This window comes from Dipodomys spectabilis, unplaced genomic scaffold (assembly GCF_019054845.1).
Source record: "Dipodomys spectabilis isolate Male_0828 unplaced genomic scaffold, ASM1905484v1 ptg000784l, whole genome shotgun sequence".
Taxonomy (NCBI): Eukaryota; Metazoa; Chordata; class Mammalia; order Rodentia; family Heteromyidae; genus Dipodomys; species Dipodomys spectabilis.
The window spans coordinates 369,989-392,835 of NW_024871461.1; the positions used below are offsets into that span (position 1 = coordinate 369,989).

At 60.1% G+C, this 22,847-nt stretch overlaps 1 protein-coding gene across 1 annotated transcript; it reads right to left on the minus strand.

The window, feature by feature from the left end:
* Nucleotides 1-2,253: 2,253 nt before the first annotated feature.
* Nucleotides 2,254-19,832, minus strand: Ruvbl1 (RuvB like AAA ATPase 1). Its single transcript, XM_042673247.1, has 9 exons — nt 19,696-19,832; nt 12,548-12,699; nt 10,479-10,568; nt 9,688-9,837; nt 7,667-7,730; nt 6,586-6,784; nt 5,510-5,612; nt 3,197-3,288; nt 2,254-2,638 (listed from the first exon to the last, which is right to left on the minus strand). Exons 1-9 carry the CDS (start codon nt 19,769-19,771, stop codon nt 2,479-2,481), a joined length of 1,086 nt encoding a protein of 361 aa, XP_042529181.1. The 5' UTR covers nt 19,772-19,832; the 3' UTR covers nt 2,254-2,478.
* Nucleotides 19,833-22,847: the final 3,015 nt, after the last annotated feature.

Genomic DNA, 22,847 nt, shown 5'->3' on the forward strand with positions numbered 1-22,847 from the left:
GCGGGGAGGGGAGGGGGGGCGGGGAGGGGCTCTCGGGGCTCTCGGACGCCTCTCCGGGCCCCGCCCCCGCCCGCCAGGTGCGCAGACGCGCATGCGCACGCGTCCGCGGGGCGGGGCCGGGCCCGCACCGTCCACCACCATCCATCACCAGCGCTGACGGCGCGGGGCGGGCGGCGCCCATCTTATCGCGGCCGCCCAGCCGCGGTCCGCGCATTGATCGCGGCCGAGCCCGGGTCAGCGCGGCCGGCGGCCTGACAGCCGCATCCATCCGCCGCGCCGCCATTAATCACGGGCCGACAGGGCCGCCCGGGGCGGGACGGACGGAGGGGCCTTAGGGACAAGGCCCGCGACCCCGGCCCCGAGGGCAGGGCCCGGGCGGAGGCGGGGCGGGGCGGTTCCCAGAAGCGCCGTGGGCGGTGGAGTGGGAGGCGACCGACCGGGTCCTAGGCTGGGGCTGGGCGGGCGGAAGGAGCGCAAGGGGCGCGGCCCCCCTCCCCCCACCAAGGACCCGCTCCCCGCTCCCCCCCACCAAGGACCCCCCCTCCCCCGCTCCCCCCTCCCCCCCCGCCCTGACGACCGCAGCCGTTTCTCAAGCTGGAGCTGAAGTCTCCCAAAGATGGGGCTGCGGTAATTGTCGCCAGATTGCGTGTCAGCCCGATAAGATGTGACGGATGCCCGCGGGCCCCGGGGCGGGAAGATGGCTGGAGCCGCCACGGCCGGCGGAGAGGGGGGCGCACTGAATAACCGGGCCCGCAGGCCGGACCCCCAGACCTGACCCCGCAGGCTGGACCCCCGCAGGCCTGATCCCCAGACCGGACCCCGCAGGCCTGATCCCCAGACCGGACCCCGCAGGCCTGACCCCGCAGGCCCGCATGGTGGCTGCCTCTCCCCCCTCTGCAGAGGCAGCCACAAGTTAGCCAGAGGCCCAGGCGGGCGGCTGGCCTGACAGGTCAGGTGGGGAAGGCCCCGCCACGGGCAGGCTCTGCGTGCGCGCCCCCCCCCCCCAGCACTCAGCAACTGCCCGCACCACACAGCAAGGCCTTGTCTCAAGAACGGGAAGTAAAGGAGCCGTGCCGGGCACAGCCGTCAGACAGCAGCCCTGCCCACATCTCAGCATTACTCTTCTCTTGTGCCAGGGCTGGGGCTTGAACCCAGGGCCTCATGCGTTCGCCTAGCTTCTCTGCCCGTGACTGGAGCCACACCTCCCGCTCCCAGGCCTGAGGGCCTCTTTGCCCAGGCTCTCTCAGCTGCAGTCCTGGGATCTCGGCCTCCGGGTAGATTGTGGATGAGCCACTGCCACCTGGCCTTTTCCATCTTTTTGGTCTGAGACTGGGACTCAAACTCATACCTGAGAGTTTCATTCATTGGCTAGCACTACCAACTGAACCACACCTCCAACCCGTTTTTCATTTCTTGTTGATTGTGGGGCCTGAACTCTGGGCCTGGGTGCTGTCCTGACTCAGCTCTTCAGCTCAAGGCGAGCACTCTACGGCTTGAGCCTCAGAGCCACTTCCAGCTTTTTCTGCTTATGGGCCGCGGAGGAATCAAATCCAGAGCCTCATGCATGCAAGGCAAGCGCTCTACCGCCAACCCCCCTTGCCAGCCCCCACCATTTTTCTATTGGGCTTGAGTTGAAGAGCAGAAGCACAGGCACACCCTGTGCGGGGGTGCCCCCACAGTTGCCGCAGGGCCACCGAGGGCTGGACACAGGCCCAGCGCAGGGGCTGTGTCCCGGGGCTGCCTGCCCGCAGGCCCTGCTTGGAGCACGACGCCCAGGTGGTGAGTCCCCCTCCCCCACCAGAGGGCAGAGAAGAGCCTGAGCCTGCAGGGTGCTGGGCTGTCCCCTGGGCCGCAGGTCAAGTGCTGCCTCCTTCCCAGGTCACTGGGCCATTAGGCACCAGCGAGGGCACGGGGGACAGTGAGGCGAACTTAGGGCTAAAGCCAGATCCGTTTGGGCAACCAAATGAGGTATTAATGATACCGCGGTGCACGCCTGGCCACCCAGTGTGCAGGCGGAGGGGCCTTTGCAAGCACCCCCCACACACACCAAGGAAGGACAGAGGGGGTGGCTCACCCACGTCTTCTCCCACACCCGGCAGCAGACAGAAAACCCGGCCTCGCTCCCCAGCAGCCCACGCTCTGAGGAGATGCAGGGTGGCGGAAGCCTAGCCGCGTCACAGCAGGCGGGCACTCAGTGGCAAGCACCCCGTGTCCCCGGGAGAGGAGCTCCCAGGAGTCTTTATAGACATTCCATGAACTTACAACAGTCCTGAAGTTTATTTCCTCTTTTAAAGAGACTGTGGTACCAGCTCCTCACCACGCATCACCAAAGTCCAAAGAGGGCTGCACGCCAGGTGAGAAGGGTGCCTTCAAAGCAGCCACAGAAGCTCTGTGGCTGAGCAAGAAGGCTTTCACCCGGGGCTGTGTACAGCAGGCCCGGCCAGCTGGCAGCCCACGCCCGGGCCAGTCAGGGCACGGTCACTTCATGTACTTATCCTGCTGGTCGGCCAGGATCTTGGCGGAGGACTTGGCATCGTAGAAGAGCTCGCTGATCTCCTCCACGTGCTCCTTCTCAATGCTGTCCTTCCCGTTGATCTTCGCCAGCAAGTTGGCCGGAGTCAACAGCTGCACGGAGTACCTGCAGCGGACAGAGACCATGGCAGGGCAGGCGCCGTTGCCGAAGGGAGCCCAGGCCAGCAGACAGCAGACAGCGGCAGAGCGGCCGGCCCGACACAGCAGCATCCCTGGTACTTGTCAGGGCTGCGGAGGCGCCATGCAGGCTGGCAACGCCACGCCCGCACTCCAGGCATCCGCCTAAGGGGTGCGGGCTCATTGAATGGGGTGTGAACTCCAGTCCTGCGCTGCACACGCCCCCTCCCCGCCTCCCCCCCCCCCCCCCCGCCGCCGCAGGTGCAGCCTGCCCCCAGGCAGCTCTGCACACCCCCCCCCCGCCCCCCCCCCCCCCGCAGGTGCAGCCGGCCCCCAGGCAGCTCTGCACGCGCGCGCACGCACGCACGCACACACACACACACACACACCCCCGCAGGTGCAGCCCGGCCCCTGGCAGCTCTGCATACACCCTGTCCCCGCCCCCCTTCCCCCCTCCCCCCCGCAGGTGCAGCCCGCCCCCTGGCAGCTCTGCGCGCACCCCCCCCCCCCGCAGGTGCAGCCCGCCCCCAAGCAGCTCTGCGCGCACCTCAGTGTGGTCTTGGTGCCAATCTCCCCCAGGTGGTTCAGGGCCTCCTCGCTGATGTTGATGCCCTCTGTCTGTGCGCGGATCTTAATGATCTTTGGGAGAAAATCACTTGGTCACTGGTGGCCAGCGACCCCAGGCGCACACCTTCAAAGGGTGCTCAGCACAACCTGGCCAGCGTCCCTCACCCTGCCGGCTGCTGGACGGGAAGCTGAGGGCCGGCCAGCCTGCGGCCCTGGGCAGCACCCAGGCGGCTCGCAGCTACAGGGCTCCTGCGGGCTGACGGGGGCCTCAGCTCTGACCTTCCCATGGCGTGGGCACCCTGCCACGGGCCACTCAGAAAGAGAAGACGTTTTTATTTATTTGACAAATACAATGGGTTAAATAAATCAAAAAAGTTACTCTTAGATTTGCCGGTCCCTCTAGCATCGCCGAGATCTCATGGGGGGGGGGGGGTACTTGTCGCTGTGCCGGGGCGAGGCTGGTGGCAGCGGCCCCTGTAGCGGGGAGCAGGGGTCTTGCAGGCGCCCCGGCACTGAGTGATAAGGGCCGGCAGGATAATGATGCTGTGTGTTGTGCAGCTGAGATAACTCGAGGACTTCGAGCCTCATATAATACAGGAATTTTTCACTCTGGCAGCTTCGTAAACAAGATATCAAGAAGCGCTTGTTTAAATTAAAGCTGTAAAAACACACCAGGACAGAGGCACAGGAGCTAGGAGACATGGAGTGCTCACATGAGAAACAAGGTTTCTGGGGATGGTCCTGCCACAGCTCGCTGGGGAGCAGCCGGCCTGGGGCCGCCGGGCGCTCAGGACTGCCAGCTGCCTGCAGACAGGAAGGACTGGCGGGCGGGCGGGCACAGCGCCACAGGCCAGCTGGCGCCAGCAGACTGCACCGCAGCAGGGTCCACGCGCCCAGACTTCCAGCACGCGTGGCTGACTCAAACCTCACCTCACACACACCACAGTGTGCTTGCTGGTGCAAGCTCCACGGAGGCTCGGCCTGTGCACCAGGGCTGCACCACCGGGCTCAAAGCTAAACCCAGCCCAGCAGAAGGGCCCAGGAAGTGACTGGACAGGAAGCTGGAGGGCAGAGCCTGCTCCTGGACAGCGGCCACAGCAGTTTTGGTGATGGCTGCAGACAGAAGCCTCAGGTTCTACAGAGAAACATCCCCTGGGAACAGGGAGCCGTGGGTCCTGCAGGAACAGTCTCCTGGGACTCCCTTCAAACCGCAGGGGGCCTGGCCGGGCAGGGGCTCCGTGGGGAGCACACGTGTTCCTAACAGGCCTGTCTGTGGTTCTGTTCTACCCCCGCACCGCGCAACCCTCCAGGGAAATGCGAACATGGAACATGGACTCAGCTCAGCCTCCAGGATCTCCAGGCCACCCCAGAGGCCCCCCTTCAGACCAGGGTGGGCTGGGCTCGCTGTGCTTAAAAGCCTGCCTTGGGTTCCAGCAGAAGCCAGGGCCCAGTCACAGGCAGGAAGCCCTTGGAGAGGCTGGTAGACCTTGTGGCTGTGTGCAAGGCACTGCAGAGCCGCACAATCCTCCTCCCCCACCTCGTCACGTGGTTGTACAGAGCTGTGCGGTGCCTCTGGAGCATGGCGCTTAGGCCACAGCGGCAGAGGGAGCCGCGTCTTGGCCCTAAGGTCCAGCCACCTCAAGAATCCGTGGCAGCCCTGCTGGTCCCCACACCCAGAGCAAGCCGGGAGGCCCAGTGGCTCAGGCCGCTCAGCACACATGCACTTCCCCTCCCTACCACACAGCTCGCCAGGGCTCCGGCCCCTGGCTGGTGGCCTTTTCTGGCAGGGCCCAGGTTTGGTCTCAGTAATGGCTTCAGTGTCTGCAGAAGTGACAAGCACCCAGCAGGGTGACAGAGCTGGTGCCCGCAGAGGGACAGAGCGAGCCTCCCGCAGCCGGCCAGCGCCCCCTCCTCCACTCAGGGCTGGGACAGAGCGAGCCTCCCGCAGCCGGCCAGCGCCCCCTCCTCCACTCAGGGCTGGGACAGAGCGAGCCTCCCGCAGCCGGCCAGCGCCCCCTCCTCCACTCAGGGCTGGGACAGAGCGAGCCTCCCGCAGCTGACAAGCGCCCACCTCCTCCGCTCAGGGCTGTCAGCGAGTCCCTTCTTTCACCTGCCTCTCCCCTCACGTTACTGAAAAGGCTCTTGCAGAAGAGAGTGCAGCCAGAACCCCCGAGTGGAGCTCTGCACCTGCAGGTGCGTCCACACTGTAGCTAGCACAGCTAGCCCACAGATGGAGCCTGAGCCACAGGGAGGCACGGGGGGGGGGGGGGGGGGGGGGGGCCGGGAGGCTCACCTGCTTCATCTCCTGGGGTGTGTACAGCATGGTGCGGATGATCATCACTCGGTCCAGAAGGTCCAGGGGGATGCCATGAGGAGAGGTAATGTCCTCGGTGCCCCTGTGCGGCAGAAGCGCCCACCCCCAGCTTCAGACAACACTGACCCGGCACGAACGGCGGCCCCACTTACCTCCCAAGAGAATCAGCAGAACTACCGGCCCAAGAAAGCCCAGTCCCCACTGGAGTAGGGGAAAGCCGGGGAAGGGGCAGGTACGGCAGCACCACAGCCAGACACGGGAAGGTGGCTCAGGGGTAGAGCGCTTGCCTAGCATGCGTGAGGCCCTGCATGCGTCTCCTCAGTACCTCATACACAGAAAAGACCAGAACTGGCACTGAGGCTCAAGTGGTAGAGCGCCAGCCTTGAGCAAAAGCAGCTCAGAGGCAGTGCCCAGACCCTGAGTTCAAGCCCCAGGACTGGCAAAAATAAAAAAAACTTTAAAAAGCTCATCATTATGTTTTGGTTCCAATTAGATTTGTTCTTGAATCCCGGATGTTTATTGCTAGCTTGGCCTAAGACCCACGGGTAGCTCCCATGTTTCACCGGCTGGGCGATGGAGCCGTGACTGCACCTCCTCTAGGCAGCCAGGCTGGGGCTTGGAGGCACAGGCCCGATTCTCCTGGGAACCCAGCAAGGCACACTTCCAGAAATGTATGCTAGGGACACACAAACACGTGCAAGATTCACAGTAGTGAACCCTGGACAGACCTGCCCAGGGCCTGTGAGCACGCAGGCTCTGACACACGCGGCTGTCTGATGGGCAAGTGGCCCTCGCTAGGGCCAGCCTGGAGGGGGCGGGGCACCGGGTGCCGCCGTTTCTCGCGCAGGAGCGGACCTCTCTCCCCGTGACGTGCGTCCTGCGTGCTGTCCTCAGAGCCCGGCCGGCCTGGCCTGGGCAGACACCTCCCGCCAGGCCCCCACACATCAGGTGGGTGATGCTGCCAGGGGGGCTCACCCCAGGAGGGCTCCTGGGAGCACGTGACCAGCTTCGTGACCCTGGGCTGAGCCGGCCGGCTGGGCAGCGGCGGCCCGTACCTGATGACGCAGTTGCCGCGGTTGGAGGCGAAGATGACGATGGGCGCGATGGAGGATTCCAGGGCACGGTGCAGGTAGGTGAAGCACTCGATGTCCAGCATGTGGACCTCGTCCACGAACAGCACCCCTGGGACCAGCTCGGCGATGCCCTGGTCGATGTACTTGTTCACCACCTTGTTGATCTCCCCTCGGAGCTTGTCTGGGAGACGGGAGAAAGGGCAGGCCAGGTGGGCACCGGGAGAAACTGCCGCAGAGTTCTCTTCTCCCCACCCTCGTCAGCCCAGCCTGCGGTGGGGCCTCACGCGCCCTCCACGAGGCCCCACTCCAGGCTTTATTCAGGGACATCCCCACGCTGGCAGCCTCCCTGCAGATGCACAGCGAGGGCGGCCCGGCTGGCCTGTCACCCTCCGCGCTGAGCCTTATCTCACCAGCACCCAAGCTAGCGCCTCACCCGCAGGCGGACCAGGTGGAAGCCCTTCCTGATGGGGGCTTTCATATGCAAATTTCCCTGTCCCGTACTTTCCTCTGGCCCCGTGACAATGTCCAGGTTAATTAACTTTCAATCAAGTACGGCTGGGTCCTCTGGGGCAGGAGGGAGGCAAGCTGAAGAAAAGCCAGTCTCAGACTCCTGAGGATGTCTCCAAGTTACAGACCCCATCAAAGGTCACAGCCCTCCCTTTGCGAAAGGCTCCCCAGTGTCTCCAGGAAGGAGCGGGCGCACCGGACAAACCTTCCACCGCAGCTGTCAGACGAGAGGGCACACACAACATGGCGGTCCCTCTGGGCCGGAACCTCCAAAGTCACAGTGCCCTTCACGTCTAACTTACATTTACGTTGACAAAGCTATGGGTGGTAATGAGGCAGAGGGCACAAAGTTCGGGGCGGCATCAAATGCACGAGGGAGTTGCATTTCCTGCAGAGCTGTGGCCAGCAGTGGAGCTGCTACTGTCAGCCAGGGTGGCAGCTCAGCCTGCCAACACTTCTTGGTCCTGGGGGACAAGAAACTGGCGTCCCAAGGCCAGAGTGCACACGGCGGCCAGTGGGGCAGGTGCGCCGACGCTGCCCTGCGGGGTGCCCTCACCTGTGATTTCTGTCTTCTTTGGCTTCATTAGCTGGCCCATCATGGACAGGATGTCTTGTCCTCCCTGTGGAAGTGCAGAGCGTGGTCAGGCCTGCTTCTCAGGGGACTGCTGAAGCCCCTCCCCACTCTGCCCCCACAGGCTCCTAACGCCACCCGCGGGGAACACCCCCCCCCCCCGGGGCAATCTCTCTTTTCTCTCTCTCTCTCTCTCCCAAGCACTGGGGCCTGGTCTCCATCCGTGAGCCTCTCTGCGCTGCACTCTGCCACTTCAGCCAGTGCCACTTCCAGCTTCTTCTCTTTATTGGAAACGAAGCTGACGGACTTCCCTACTCTGGGCTGGTGTCGAACCATGATTCTCAGATCTCAGCCTCCTGAGCAGCTAGGATTACAAAGGTGAGCTACCAGCATCTGGCTGAACATTTCTTTTTCGCAGTTTTGGGGTCTTACACTTGCTAGGCAGATGCTCTACCACTTGAACCACACCTCCCCTTTTTGCTTTTGTTATTTATTTTTTTCCAGCACAGCTTTCTTCTGCCCCAAGCCTGCCGAGGCTGGCCTCCTACCTGCCCTTCCCATGCAGCTAGGATGACAGGCATGCATCACCATACCCAGCTTTCTTGTGGTTGAGATGGGGTCTTGCAACAAAGTTTGCCCAGATTGGCCTCAAACCACAATCCTCCTCATCTCACCCTGCCAAGCAGCTAATCACAGACACGATCCCTTCTTTGAATCCCTCGCTGGACCCCCAGGCCCTCTACTCCTTCTCCTTCCCCAAGGTCATGTCAGAGGCCCAGGGCAGCTAACTTACCAGAGATCACTCACACCCCTCCCTGCCACACACACACACACACACACACACACACACACACTCACACCCCTCCCTGCCACACACACACAGTGCCAGGGCCACATGTTCCTGTGTCCTGCCTCACTAGCCTCTGCCCCAACCCAAGCAATGTGCCAACCAGGGTCTTCCCACCAGCACCTAACAGTGGGGTCAGGAGGAAGGGGCTGGTGCGCTGTCACTGCCCCAACGTTAGCGGCTGCCTGGCGGCCAGCAGGCCTTGACTCAGGAGGGGCTCACTACCGGTCGGAGGCTTCCTGAGTACTCACTTCCGATCTTCAAATAGCCCTGCTGGGGAGGAACTCAGAAAGCCTGGAGTGCTCCCCAGTGCAGTGACCCCTGGCAGGGCCCGCTGTGCTTTTTTTCTCTGAATCCCAACAGTCTGAGCCAGAGCCAGTGGTCACGCCTAGCTATCAAGAGGCTGAGATCAGAGGCTATGGCTCAAAGCCAGGATGGGCATGAACATTCATGAGACTCTTACTTCCAGTTAACTGCCAAAAAAAAAAAAGCCAGAAACAGAGCTTTGGCTCAAGTAGAAGAGCACTAGCCTTGAGCAAAAAAACCCTCAGGGACAGTGCCCAGTCCTGAGTTCAAGCCCCAGGACTGGCACAAAATAAATCCAGTTAAATAAATGAAGCAAACATTTCTCAGAAATGTCATAAAGTGGTGACATACTTTCCTGTCTATTAGACGAGGTGTTGCGTATCCACCATTTGTCTAGAGAGCAAGCACAGCCCCTGCTCAGAGCCCACATCTCAGGGGCCTGGAGGAGAATGAAGGAGCCAAGCAGAGGCTGCACACAAGGCTTTGCCGGGTCTTCTGAAATCCTGCACAAGGGCCCACACAACACTGTGCTAGCAGGCCACGGCCACGAGGGCGTGCAGAGCCAGGAGTCCAGGGCTGGAGAGGAGCCACAGGGAAGCTGGCTGGCTGGTGCTGGGCCAGACCGCTCCCTGGGACAACAAAAAACAAAGCGCAGGAAACGGGCTGTGACCGGCGCCTTTGAATGGGAACAAAGGAGATGGGCACTCGTGTCATCCTTAATCGCTGAACATCACAGACAGAACAGGACCACCTGCCGGAGAGGGAGAGGTGGCGGGAGCCTGACTGGCTCCGAGGCCTCAGGGTGGGTGGCTGGGTTTGTGCGTGGTGGGGGGGGGGGGGGTGGCGGCAGTACCTGGGGCCGGGCGTTGGCCACATCCAGGTCATGCAGGGTCACATCCTGGATGATCTCCTTCTTCTTGTGCACGTCGCCCTTTGGCAAGGGGACATACTCTTCAGCTTCGAGGTCAAACTCAGTGGCATAGGTGTCGCACCTGCCCTGCCTCTGTGGAGACACCAGCACCCGGTGAGAGCGCACGCCAACACCGCCGGTCCCGGGCGGGCGCCGAGGGAGATGCCGGCTTCGGTGTGCTTCTCCCCAAACTGTCGGCCCATCACCGCCCAAGCTCCCCTCCAAGAGTTTGTTCCCTCTGTTTCTCTCAACTGTGTGCAATTCCTGATAAAGGGCAAATCCCATAGATTAACTGGAGGCAGAGAGGGGCGCAGCCCGACTCCTTTGTAGGTGGGTGATTTATTGTAGATATGAAGTATTATGCTCATCCATTAAACAGTGAGGAGCACTGTACAGGACGCCGAGAATCAGATAGAGAAAGAATGCCACCTAACGCAGCGGCGTTCCTTCCCACATGCATATATCTCGGGAAGCAAATACCAAGGAGATAAAAGGAAGATTAAATACGTTGCACATTTCAATTTGAAGATGACTAAAGTTGTTTGCTTTCTTACCCTGTGCCTGTCCCCTCCAAGCAGGCTCCGCTCCCATCCCGGGAAGGTTAGAGGACGGGGAGAAAGGCAAGCTCACGTTGCTAGGCGTGGGGGTCACCCCCCCCCGGGCGCTGGCCCGGAGCGGAGGCCAGCCCCTGCCCCGTGGCACCTCTCCCACACGGCACCCCAAGACAGTGTTACCTTCACAGCCCCGCTGTTGGCCTCAATGTAAATCACATCTCCAGCTTCCACTCGCTCTTTCTGCAGGCTTTCAAAAATACTGGGGTCCAGCTTAGAAACAAACAGACCAGGGTGACTCAGACACAGCAGGTATGCTCCACCGCTTCGACAGCCCTCCAGGGAAACCCAGGAAGGCGGTGCCGGCGTGGGCCTGGATTACAAGTGGGAGCATGCAGAGACCAGAGGAGGGCGGGCGGGAAAGCCGTGTGCGTATGCAGAGCACCGCTCCCCTCCTCCCTTGACTTCGGGTGCTCTAACAGGCAGAGACATCTGCCCTAACCCTCGCCAAAGAGCAAGCTCTCTGCTCTCCCCACGGACAGCAGCAGAGCTTTCTATAAAAGAGGCATCTGCCAGCATCTCAGAGCTCAACAGCTCTGAGGCCCAGCATTGTCATCTACAGGCCAGTGAGTGGGTGCCATCATAGATGTGGGAAACACCCTCCCTCAGGCCTGCCTGCTGACAGGGGCTGTGGCTCTCTTCCAGGCGGTCGGATCACTGCAGCCAATCCCCAGCAGCTCCTTCGTAAGGACCCTGAAGTCAGACCGAGGTTCTCTATGTTACCTGACACAGAGTGGAAAACCACAACTAGAGAGCAAGAGCGGAGGCTTGGTGAAAGAAGCCTCGCGCAGAGGAGCATGTGCGATCCCGCGCGGCTGAAGCGGCCCCAAGAGACCACAGACAAGAAAGCAGATGAGCGGTGGCCGGCGTGGGGTGCGGAAGGTGTTGGAGGTGGCGCAAGGATCTAAAGCTGGATTGGGGTGACGGCGGTCCATGGGAATGCACTGGGATTCTGTAAGCTGCATGCTTAAGGCGAGTAAGTTCTATTCAGATCACATCCCACGGCCTCCGCAGGTGGGTGGAGGCTGCTGGGCTCCAGGACGGCAGCGGGGAACACAGGAGCCACGCTCTCCCGGCCGTGCTTCACAGGCAACCTGCAAGCTTACACACCCACCCGGTCTCTGAGGCCCTTCTACCCCCGTGTCTTCCTTCCCTTTTATACCATGTTCTTAAAGAAAACGTGCGTAACGGCTGCAAAAACAGCTACATTGCACTACACGCCTTGTTCCAACATGAGATACACTGAAGAGTCTACTTTTCTTTTTGCCTCAAGCATTTTATATTGGTTAATTTCCCAAATGAAGTGACTGAGCATGTAATTGCTGAAAAGGCAGCATACCTACTAAGAAATCTAATTAATACAGCCTGGAAGTGATGAGGGGTAGGTATAAGAGAGATTATTTGCAGAAGCAAGCTCCTGAGATGAAAACCCTGTTAGGAAAAAGAAAAATGGCCCTTTGACGAAGTGACATTTTTATGGTCTCCATAAAGCTGTGACCAAGAAACAACCTTACAGACCAAAGACCCATAAAATTGTAGAACAGAGTAAAGACGGAGATAGTATATGGCCACTCCACTGCAGTTTATAGATGAGAACACTGAGTCTCAGAGAGCTCAAATGACTTCCAAAGGTCACACAGCAAGTTGGAGGACAGAGAGCACGATGGTTAGGATTCAGTCCTGCAAACCAGCGGTAGGATCACAGGACAGCTGTCTAGCCTCCTTGTGAGCCTCTCCTGCTCATCTGTAAACTGAGGGAAACCGGAGGCTCAGTTACAGGTGAAATGCTGCTGAAGCAGCTCAACACGCACTGGTAGTGTCAGCGACTGCTCTGCACAAAATAGTAGCCCACAAAGCCTGCGACCCACACTGCCCCTCCCTCTCACAAGGACCTCCACATACCACCACGCAGGGAGTCAGCAGGGGTTAACGGACGCAGGCATGGCCGCTCAGAGCCAAGACATCCTTCCGTCTGTGCTCCGGCTCTGCCCAGCGAGCCGCCGCCGCCCGCCTACCCAAGGTCTGAGGATGAGCGCGGGCCACCGCCCGCACGGGCACGCGAGGCCCAGCCCAGCAGCCTGCCGGCTCTCACTGCCAGTGCGTGGGAACTCACCTGGCCGTCCCGCAGGACAAAGGCCCGAGCCCCCTGGCCAGGCCTCCAATGCCCCTGCCCAGAGCCGCCCAAAGCTCACCTTCAGCTGCTTGGTGCCTTTGGCTGTCTTCAGTCCTATGACCACGTGGCTGATGGTTTTGCCGTAGCCCCCCATTGGGTTCTCTGTCTCACACGGGGTCAGCTCTGTCACCTCCCCTTCATAAACCTCCTTGGTCTCCTTTATTCTCAGCCCTGGAAGAGATCAACCCTAACAGCATAAGCTCAGGGTAGACAGGAAATACAGGTGCATACATGCAAACTGCAGGTATTACTGAGAAATGTGGGAAAAGTGATTTTACCTCAACTTTTTTAAAAGGACTTTTTTCCCCCTTTCTAAAATATTTTTTATTGCGATTAAGTGACTACATAAATTTCACAGTATTGTGGGATAATGATACTTAAAGTCACAAACACATTTAAACCTTGACCAGGCAAACTGTCATGACCATGGTGTATGAAGTTTGTGAGTTTTACCAGCTTTAACAATACAACTATCTCTTCCCCACTGGGTGATGCGTGCATTTCCTTCCTTGTGCTTAGTGAGAGCTGTTCCCTCTTCCCCTCCCCTCGCTGCCCTTGAGCTGCTTAGTTCGCAGTCATCAATGTCCAGGGCAGCTGATGGCCCCTCTGTTGTGTATTTTCTGATTCTGTGCCTCCTCCTGGCTTCCCTCAGATGTGCACAGATATACTCCATATACGTGGTCAAGAGCATAGAGTCATTTAGAAATGATGCAACAAATTGAATGGAGGCCCTTTGTTTCATGAGTCCTGTTTACCTTGCATTTTGAATTTAACATTAAGACTTTCTAGGTTCAAACCTAGAACTGGATATACAAGCTATAACTCTCAACACTGTTGTAGACGTACAACTGTGAGAAGACAAAATTTACCTTTAGTGCCTAATCTAACATTCATTCTCAGCTATCAGCAGCTACAAAATCTCTGAGCTTTTGTTTCCTGCTTTTCTGATTCTCAATACCCGCGTCTGACACACTGAGGCCAGCCCAAGGCCTGCTATCTCGCCAGGGGTCAGAGGTGACCCTGCCGAGCCCTCCAGGCCTCCAGCTGGTGCTCGGAGCACACTGACAGATGCACCAAGTGGTCCTGCTTCGTTTGCAGGGGGCTGTTCCACAGCTGTCCCAAGGCCACAAAAGTAAAACAAGTAATTTCTAGAGCACTTATCCCCCACAATATACATTACAGTTTAAAAACATGACATTAAAATGTGAAGGAAATGGGGCTTTTCTATTGTTATTTCTAAAACAGTGATCTGAAGTTTTCTTTATTTTATTTCACACATGTATATGGACAAAGCAGCCAAGCCCCCAAGAAAACGCAACTGTGATCATGTTTATCTGCAGTTTAAAAGCAGGCACAACTATAAGACGTTAGAAATCAGGACGGTGGTCACTGGGAAGCCGTTTTGGGGCACTGGCAACCCGGGTTCCCGTCTACGTAGCTCGGCCACCCAGTTAGGCGGTGTGCACGCTGTGCAGGTGTGCACACAACTAGAAACGTGCTATGCGCCAGTGCGGGGCTCACAGCTGTGGGCGGCATCACACCCACAATCCCCAGGCCCTGGCTGTTCCAAATCTCAGCAGCGAGTCAACTGCACACCGTGCCAGAGGGTCTTCAAGCCCAGCCAAGCTGGCAAGAGTGAAGTCTTCTGACAAATGGGGAGGCAAAAGCCACTGTCCACAGCCCGGCCCAGGCGGCGTGCTGCCCTCCCGCCCACCCCGCCGGCCGATGCGCTCCATCACACCCTCTTCCAGAGTACTGCCGGTCCAGCAAGACGCTTCGGAGCACACGCACTCCACCCGCCAGCCTACAGATGGAGGCTCTGGAGGAGCCCCAAAACTTCACTCCCTAAATATCAAGACAGAAGCTTTGCAAACAACAGCACACCAGAAAACAGTGACAAACCTGGAACTTTCATCAAACCTTTTATGTCCCAGAGATAAATTCCGCCAGACGGGGAACTCTACCCCCAAGTACTGTCAGCCGACTGTGACCTGAGACCTCTTAGGAGGGGGGAAGGGCACCTGTCTCTCACTAGTGCCGGCGCTTGCTCAGGAGCGGCAGGAGCAGGAGGGGGGCGGCGGCAGACAATGGCCCGGGCTGTTAGCAGGGAAGGGGCGGGACGGGCGCTATCTCTGGCAATGACAACACAAATGACACCGGTTTCATCTGCCGGCTCGGGTTTCTAAACCTCTGACAGCGACCTTCATCACATCAAGGAAACAGCACAGACTTCTGGCTTTTCATTTCTGGTGGTTCACTGCCTCCTCCCACCCCCTCCACCAACTTCACGGGAATTCAAAGGCACCGGAGACAGGCAGGGCTCCTTTCTGCAGACCGCCGATGACCGGCCCTTTTGTTCAAGGATCAAGAAATTTCACTGCATCTTGCTGCCATCAGAAGAAATGCACTGCCTCTTCCTTCAGACGCACAAACCACAGCACAGGTGCGGCAGAATTCTCTCATCTCTACTTTTTAAAGTCTCAAAGCGTTAGGGCTGCCTTTAAGCAATAAGTACATGTACTCATATGAAAACCGGTTTTGTCACCTTTGGTACATGTCAGAAAACAGAGTTTGAAGTATTCAGCTATTTCAAGTAGGTGGGACATCACGAATGTCATCACTAATCTTAAAAGAGCACTGGCAGTCAGGCACACGCCTGTAATCAGGCACTTGAGCCTGAAAAAATTCAATGCAAGCCTTGAATTTGAGACCCTGTCTCAAAAACAAAAGAAAAAAGAAGAGGAAGGGGATGAGAGGCAAAAGAAGGAAAACCACTGGCATGTGTAGAAAAGGTGGTACGCACCTTAGTTCCAGCTGCTCAGGAGGCTGAGGTGGAAGCGCACTTGAGCTGAGGATTTTGGGGCCAGTTGGGCAAAATAGCAGGATCCCGTCTCAAAGAAGAGAAGGACTGCTGGGTGCCGGTGGCTCAGGCCTGTCATCCTAGCTACTCAGGAGGCTGAGATCTGAGGATCACGGTTCAAAGCCAGCCCGGGCAAGAAAGTCCGTGAGACTCTTATTTCTAATTAATCACAGAAAAAGCCAGAAGTGGTGCAATAGCTCACATGGTAGAGGGCTCACCTTGAGCAAAAGGAGCTCAGCACCAAGGCAAAAGTAACACAAAACTTAGCCCGCGGAAGGGCCCCGCCCTCGCTGGCTCAGCCACACTAGCATGGGATGGGAAGGGACGGGAGGGGACGGGAGGGGCAGTGCAGGACAAGGCTCAGGAAGGAGACCCCCAGCCCGGCCTGCTCAGCGGTTCAAGGAGCCCAGGGAGCCTGAAGCAGGCCACCACTAACTCCCACTGGTAGTCCACAGTGTGCACAGACGCACACACCCGCCATGGCTCCCACGGCCTCAGTCCACTGCACAGACGCACACACCCGCCAGGGCTCCCGCGGGTCAGTCCACTGCACAGACGCACACACCCGCCAGGGCTCCCGCGGCCTCAGTCCACTGCACAGACGCACACACCCGCCAGGGCTCCCGCAGCCTCAGTCCACTGCACAGACGCACACACCCGCCAGGGCTCCCGCAGCCTCAGTCCACTGCACAGACGCACACACCCGCCAGGGCTCCCGCGGGTCAGTCCACTGCACAGACGCACACACCCGCCAGGGCTCCCGCAGCCTCAGTCCACTGCACAGACGCACACACCCGCCAGGGCTCCCGCGGGTCAGTCCACTGCACAGACGCACACACCCGCCAGGGCTCCCGCGGGTCAGTCCACTGCACAGACGCACACACCCGCCAGGGCTCCCGCGGCCTCAGTCCACTGCACAGAGGCACACACCCGCCAGGGCTCCCGCGGGTCAGTCCACTGCACAGACGCACACACCCGCCAGGGCTCCCGCAGCCTCAGTCCACTGCACAGACGCACACACCCGCCAGGGCTCCCGCAGCCTCAGTCCACTGCACAGACGCACACACCCGCCAGGGCTCCCGCAGCCTCAGTCCACTGCACAGACGCACACACCCGCCAGGGCTCCCGCAGCCTCAGTCCACTGCACAGACGCACACACCCGCCAGGGCTCCCACAGCCTCAGTCCACTGCACAGACGCACACACCCGCCATGGCTCCCGCAGCCTCAGTCCACTGCACAGACGCACACACCCGCCAGGGCTCCCGCGGGTCAGTCCACTGCACAGACGCACACACCCGCCAGGGCTCCCGCGGGTCAGTCCACTGCACAGACGCACACACCCGCCAGGGCTCCCGCGGGTCAGTCCACTGCACAGACGCACACACCCGCCAGGGCTCCCGCGGCCTCAGTCCACTGCACAGACGCACACACCCGCCAGGGCTCCCGCGGGTCAGTCCACTGCACAGACGCACACACCCGCCAGGGCTCCCGCGGGTCAGTCCACTGCACAGACGCACACACCCGCCAGGGCTCCCGCGGCCTCAGTCCACTGCACAGACGCACACACCCGCCAGGGCTCCCGCGGGTCAGTCCACTGCACAGACGCACACACCCGCCAGGGCTCCCGCGGCCTCAGTCCACTGCACAGACGCACACACCCGCCAGGGCTCCCGCGGGTCAGTCCACTGCACAGACGCACACACCCGCCAGGGCTCCCGCGGCCTCAGTCCACTGCACAGACGCACACACCCGCCAGGGCTCCCGCGGGTCAGTCCACTGCACAGAGGCACACACCCGCCAGGGCTCCCGCAGCCTCAGTCCACTGCACAGACGCACACACCCGCCAGGGCTCCCGCGGCCTCAGTCCACTGCACAGATGCACACACCCGCCAGGGCTCAGTCCACTGCACAGACGCACACACCCGCCAGGGCTCCCGCGGGTCAGTCCACTGCACAGACGCACACACCCGCCAGGGCTCCCGCGGCCTCAGTCCACTGCACAGACGCACACACCCGCCAGGGCTCCCGCGGCCTCAGTCCACTGCACAGATGCACACACCCGCCAGGGCTCAGTCCACTGCACAGACGCACACACCCGCCAGGGCTCCCGCGGGTCAGTCCACTGCACAGACGCACACACCCGCCAGGGCTCCCGTAGCCTCAGTCCACTGCACAGACGCACACACCCGCCAGGGCTCCCGCGGCCTCAGTCCACTGCACAGATGCACACACCCGCCAGGGCTCAGTCCACTGCACAGACGCACACACCCGCCAGGGCTCCCGCGGGTCAGTCCACTGCACAGACGCACACACCCGCCAGGGCTCCCGCAGCCTCAGTCCACTGCACAGACGCACACACCCGCCAGGGCTCCCGCGGGTCAGTCCACTGCACAGACGCACACACCCGCCAGGGCTCCCGCAGCCTCAGTCCACTGCACAGACGCACACACCCGCCAGGGCTCCCGCGGGTCAGTCCACTGCACAGACGCACACACCCGCCAGGGCTCCCGCAGCCTCAGTCCACTGCACAGACGCACACACCCGCCAGGGCTCCCGCGGGTCAGTCCACTGCACAGACGCACACACCCGCCAGGGCTCCCGCAGCCTCAGTCCACTGCACAGACGCACACACCCGCCAGGGCTCCCGCGGGTCAGTCCACTGCACAGACGCACACACCCGCCAGGGCTCCCGCAGCCTCATCCGCCTGCCTGCGCTCTCCCCGATCAGAGACCCTCTGGCGCCCAGCACAAGCAGGACGGGCCGGCAGCACCCCAGCCGACGCCCAGTGAGCACCTTGCTCCCCACGCTCAGCCGTGCTGACAGGGCAGGACCACTCTCCTCCAACAGAGCCCAAGTGCTCAGCACCCCACCATGCCCAGGTATAGACCACCCAACCCCACTCCCTGCTGCTGTCCTCCCTGCGGCTCTCCCTCTTCCCCTCCCTCTCCCTGCGGCTCTCCCTCTTCCCCTCCCTCTCCCTGCGGCTCTCCCTCTTCCCCTCCCTCTCCCTGTGGATCTCCCTCCTCCCCCCTCTCCCTGCGGCTCTCCCTCCTCCCCCTTCTCCCTGTGGATCTCCCTCCCCTCTCCCTGCGGCTCTCCCTCCTCCTCCCTCTCCCTGTGGATCTCCCTCCTCCTCCCTCTCCCTGTGGATCTCCCTCCTCCCTCTTCCTGTGGATCTCCCTCCTCCCTCTCCCTGTGGATCTCCCTCCTCCCCCCTCTCCCTGTGGATCTCCCTCCTCCCCCCTCTCCCTGTGGATCTCCCCCCTCCCTCTCCCTGTGGATCTCCCTCCTCCCCCTCTCCCTGCTGTCCTCCCTCCCCCTCTCCTTGCTGCCCCTTCCCACATCACCCAAGAAAGTCTATAAGACTGAAGCCAGAACTCAATGGCCACGGTCCTGTCCAGCTTCTTGGGTTTTGATCCACACCAGTTACTGAGTCCAGGCTGAGTGGCGTGAGGGGGATGAGGGCTCAGCACGGAGGCCCTGACAGCCCAGGCACAGCCTGAGCTGCTCGCAGAGCAGAGGCTGCAGAAATCAGACCGCTCAGTCACTGGCAACGTGCTCAGCCTTCTGAGACGCCGTTGACCGGCAAGGGCCTGGGGAGCAAAAGGCCTGCCAAGTAACACTCACTGTGGCGCATCGCAGACGCCAGCGCTCCACCAGCAACCCCAGGGCCCTCACACCTCCGCCGGCCCACCACTGCGGATCACAGGCAATTGGAAATGCACAGCATGACATACAATGACTCTGGCTTGAATCCAAAACCAATCTGACTGATAGCCCCAAAAGCACAACACAGCTGCCAGGAAAATCTGACTTTAAAAGAAAATTCTCGAGCCTGGCAACAGGGGCTCATGCCTGTTAGCATAGCTACTCAGGAGGCTGAGATCTGAGGATTTCAGTTCAAAGCCAGCTAGGGAAGGAAAGTCTGTGAGACACTTATGTTCACTTAACCACCAGAAAATCAGAAGTAGCACTGTGGCTCAAGTGGTAGAGTGCTCGCCTTGAGCTGAAGAGCCGAGGGACAGAGTTCAAGCCCCACAACTGACAAAAAAAAAAAAGAAAAAAAAGAAGTCAATTCTCAATTCTCAATCCTCAGGTCTCAGCCTGCTAAGGAGCCAAGATTATGAGCTTGAGCCAGTGCCCAGCAAAGCTGGGGTGTGTTTTATTTTGCTGGCAAAGGTAATTCCAATGGAGCCCAAAGAAAAGCCACAGAGCAAGCAAACACATGTCCTCACGGCATCTGCAGGAGCAGGAGCCTCTTGGCGCCCAGCCGTGCGGAGCACCCCCACCCCGCCCGACACTCACCAATGGCCCGGCGGAAGTTCTCCATCAGCACCTCGGTCTTCTTGATCTCAGTCGAGTAGACCTCACTGCCCACCATGGGGCAGAAGGGAACCTTACTGCCCAGCTCCTGAGCGATGGCCAGAGCTAAGGCCGTCTGGAAAGGCGAGAGTGGAAAGGCACAGGTTTAGTCATCAGGAAACGTACTAGGAACAACTGCAGTCAGGAGGAGCCGCGGCCCAGTCCTGCTAGTTAGTGTCAGAGACTGGCTGGCGATTTTGTGTACACAGTCAATTTATACTGTAATTGGCATCTTCAGTACCCCAAAACTTACAAGTTGTCACTAGCTGAGCCTTACTTCTAGCGTTCCTGTGACCCTCACATCCTACGTAGATGCCACCCCCTTTGCTCCCTATTTGCAGAGGAGGGAGCTGACGCAGGTGGAGCAGCGCCGCCGGGAGACTCCAGAGATCTGCGCTGCCAACAGCGCTCCAGAGCTGGGGCTCCGGCGCTCGGCCTCAGATCACAGCTCAGTCTCAAAGCATGACCCGGGCTCTCTGAGATGCCGCGTTAGTGTTGGTTGTTTTGTTTTGTTTTTCTTTCAGGTGGGCCCTGAACTCTGGGCCTGGGCGCTGTCCCTCAGCTCTTCAGCTCAAGCAAGGCTAGCGCTCTACCACTTGAGCCACAGCGCCACTTCCGGCTTTTACTGCTTATGTGGTACTGAGGAATCGAACCCAGGACCTCATGCATGCAAGGCAGGCACTCTAGCACTGAGCCGCCTTCCCAGCCCCTGTTGGTTTTTTACAAACACAGGAGACACGTTCTCCAAACCATTAGTAATGAATGAGTAATTGCCGGATATTCATTCTGTGTTAATTACTGAAGAATGATACATTAGGCCGAATTTTGGAGCTATAATTGGTTTAAAGAAGTCACTTAACATGCCCTACTGTGAACTACAGATTAATAGTTGGTAAGAGAATTACATCATCTGGCAGATGCAGAATAAAACCAGATGTAATCAAGGTCTGGTTAAATATCAAGCCTGAAAGCAAAGGCTTTTAAATTGGCCCAGGCTGGGAAATGCCATGGCCTTTGAATGCCGTTTTCATCTTTCCTCAACTCCGAAACAAGAACACACAGAAGGCCAATTTCCAAGACACTGGGGGAGGAGGGAGATGGAATGGGGGAGGAGGGAGATGGAATGGGGGAGGAGGGAGATGGAATGGGGGGGAGGAGGGAGATGGAATGGGGGAGGAGGGAGATGGAATGGGGGTGGAGGAGAGTGGAATGGGGGGGGAGATGGAATGGGGGGGAGGGAGATGGAATGGGGGAGGAGGGAGATGGAATGGGGGAGGAGGGAGATGGAATGGGGGGAGGAGGGAGATGGAATGGGGGAGGAGGGAGATGGAATGGGGGGGAGGGAGATGGAATGGGGGTGGAGGGAGATGGAATGGGGGGGAGGGAGATGGAATGGGGGGGAGGAGGGAGATGGAATGGGGGGTGGAGGGAGATGGAATGGGGGGGAGGGAGATGGAATGGGAGGGAGGAGGGAGATGGAATGGGGGGAGGAGGGAGATGGAATGGGGGGGAAGGAGATGGAATGGGGGGGGTGGAGAGAGATGGAATGGGGGGGTGGAGGGAGATGGAATGGGGGGGAGGAGGGAGATGGAATGGGGGGGGTGGAGGGAGATGGAATGGGGGTGGAGGGAGATGGAATGGGGGAGGAGGGAGATGGATGGGGGTGGAGGGAGATGGAATGGGGGGGAGGCAGATGGAATGGGGGGAGGGAGATGGAATGGGGGGGAGGAGGGAGATGGAATGGGGGTGGAGGGAGATGGGAAATGGGGGGGAGGAGGGAGATGGAATGGGGAGGAGGGAGATGGAATGGGGGTGGAGGGAGATGGAATGGGGGGAGGAGGGAGATGGAATGGGGGGGAGGGAGATGGAATGGGGGGGGGGAGAGAGATGGAATGGGGGGAGGAGGGAGATGGAATGGGGGTGGAGGGAGATGGAATGGGGGGGGGGGATGGATGGGGGAGGGAGATGCATGGGGGGGAGGGAGATGGAATGGGGGGGAGGGAGATGGAATGGGGGGAGGGAGATGGAATGTGGGGGTGGAGGGAGATGGCATGGGGGGGGAGGGAGATGGAATGGGGGGAGGAGGGAGATGGAATGGGGGTGGAGGGAGATGGAATGGGGGAGGAGGGAGATGGAATGGGGGTGGAGGGAGATGGAATGGGGGGAGGAGGGAGATGGAATGGGGGAGGGAGATGGAATGGGGGGGTGGAGATGGAATGGGGGGAGGGAGATGGAATGGGGGGGAGGGAGATGGAATGGGGGAGAGAGGGAGATGGAAGTGGGGGGAGAGGGAGATGGAATGGGGGGGGAGGGAGATGGAATGGGGGGAGGAGATGGCATGGGGGGGAGGGAGATGGAATGGGGGGGGTGGAGGGAGATGGAATGGGGGGGAGGGAGATGGAATGGGGGGGAGGGAGATGGAATGGGGGTGGAGGGAGATGGAATGGGGGGAGGAGGGAGATGGAATGGGAGGGGGAGGGAGATGGAATGGGGGGGAGGGAGATGGAATGGGAGGAGGAGGGAGATGGAATGGGGGGGAGGAGATGGAATGGGGGGGAGGGAGATGGAAGGGGGGTGTGGAGGGAGATGGAATGGGGGGGAGGGAGATGGAATGGGGGGGAGGGAGATGGAATGGGGGGGAGGGAGATGGAATGGGGGGGAGGGAGATGGATGGGGGTGGAGGGAGTGGATGGGGGGGGAGGGAGATGGAATGGGGGGGAGGGAGATGGAATGGGGGGGAGGGAGATGGAATGGGGGGTGGAGGGAGATGGAATGGGGGGGAGGGAGATGGAATGGGGGGGAGGGAGATGGAATGGGGGGGAGGAGATGGAATGGGGGGGAGGGAGATGGAATGGGGGGGGGGAGATGGGATAATGGGGGGGAGGGGATGGAATGGGGGGGGAGATGGCCTGGGGGGGGGAGGGAGATGGAATGGGGGGGGAGGGAGATGGAATGGGGGAGGAGGGAGATGGATTGGGGGGGAGGGAGATGGAATGGGGGGTGAGGGAGATGGAAGGGGGGAGGATGGAGGGGGGAGGGTGGGGGGGGGAGGGAGAGGGAATGGGGGGGAGGGAGGGGATGAAGGGGGAGGAGGG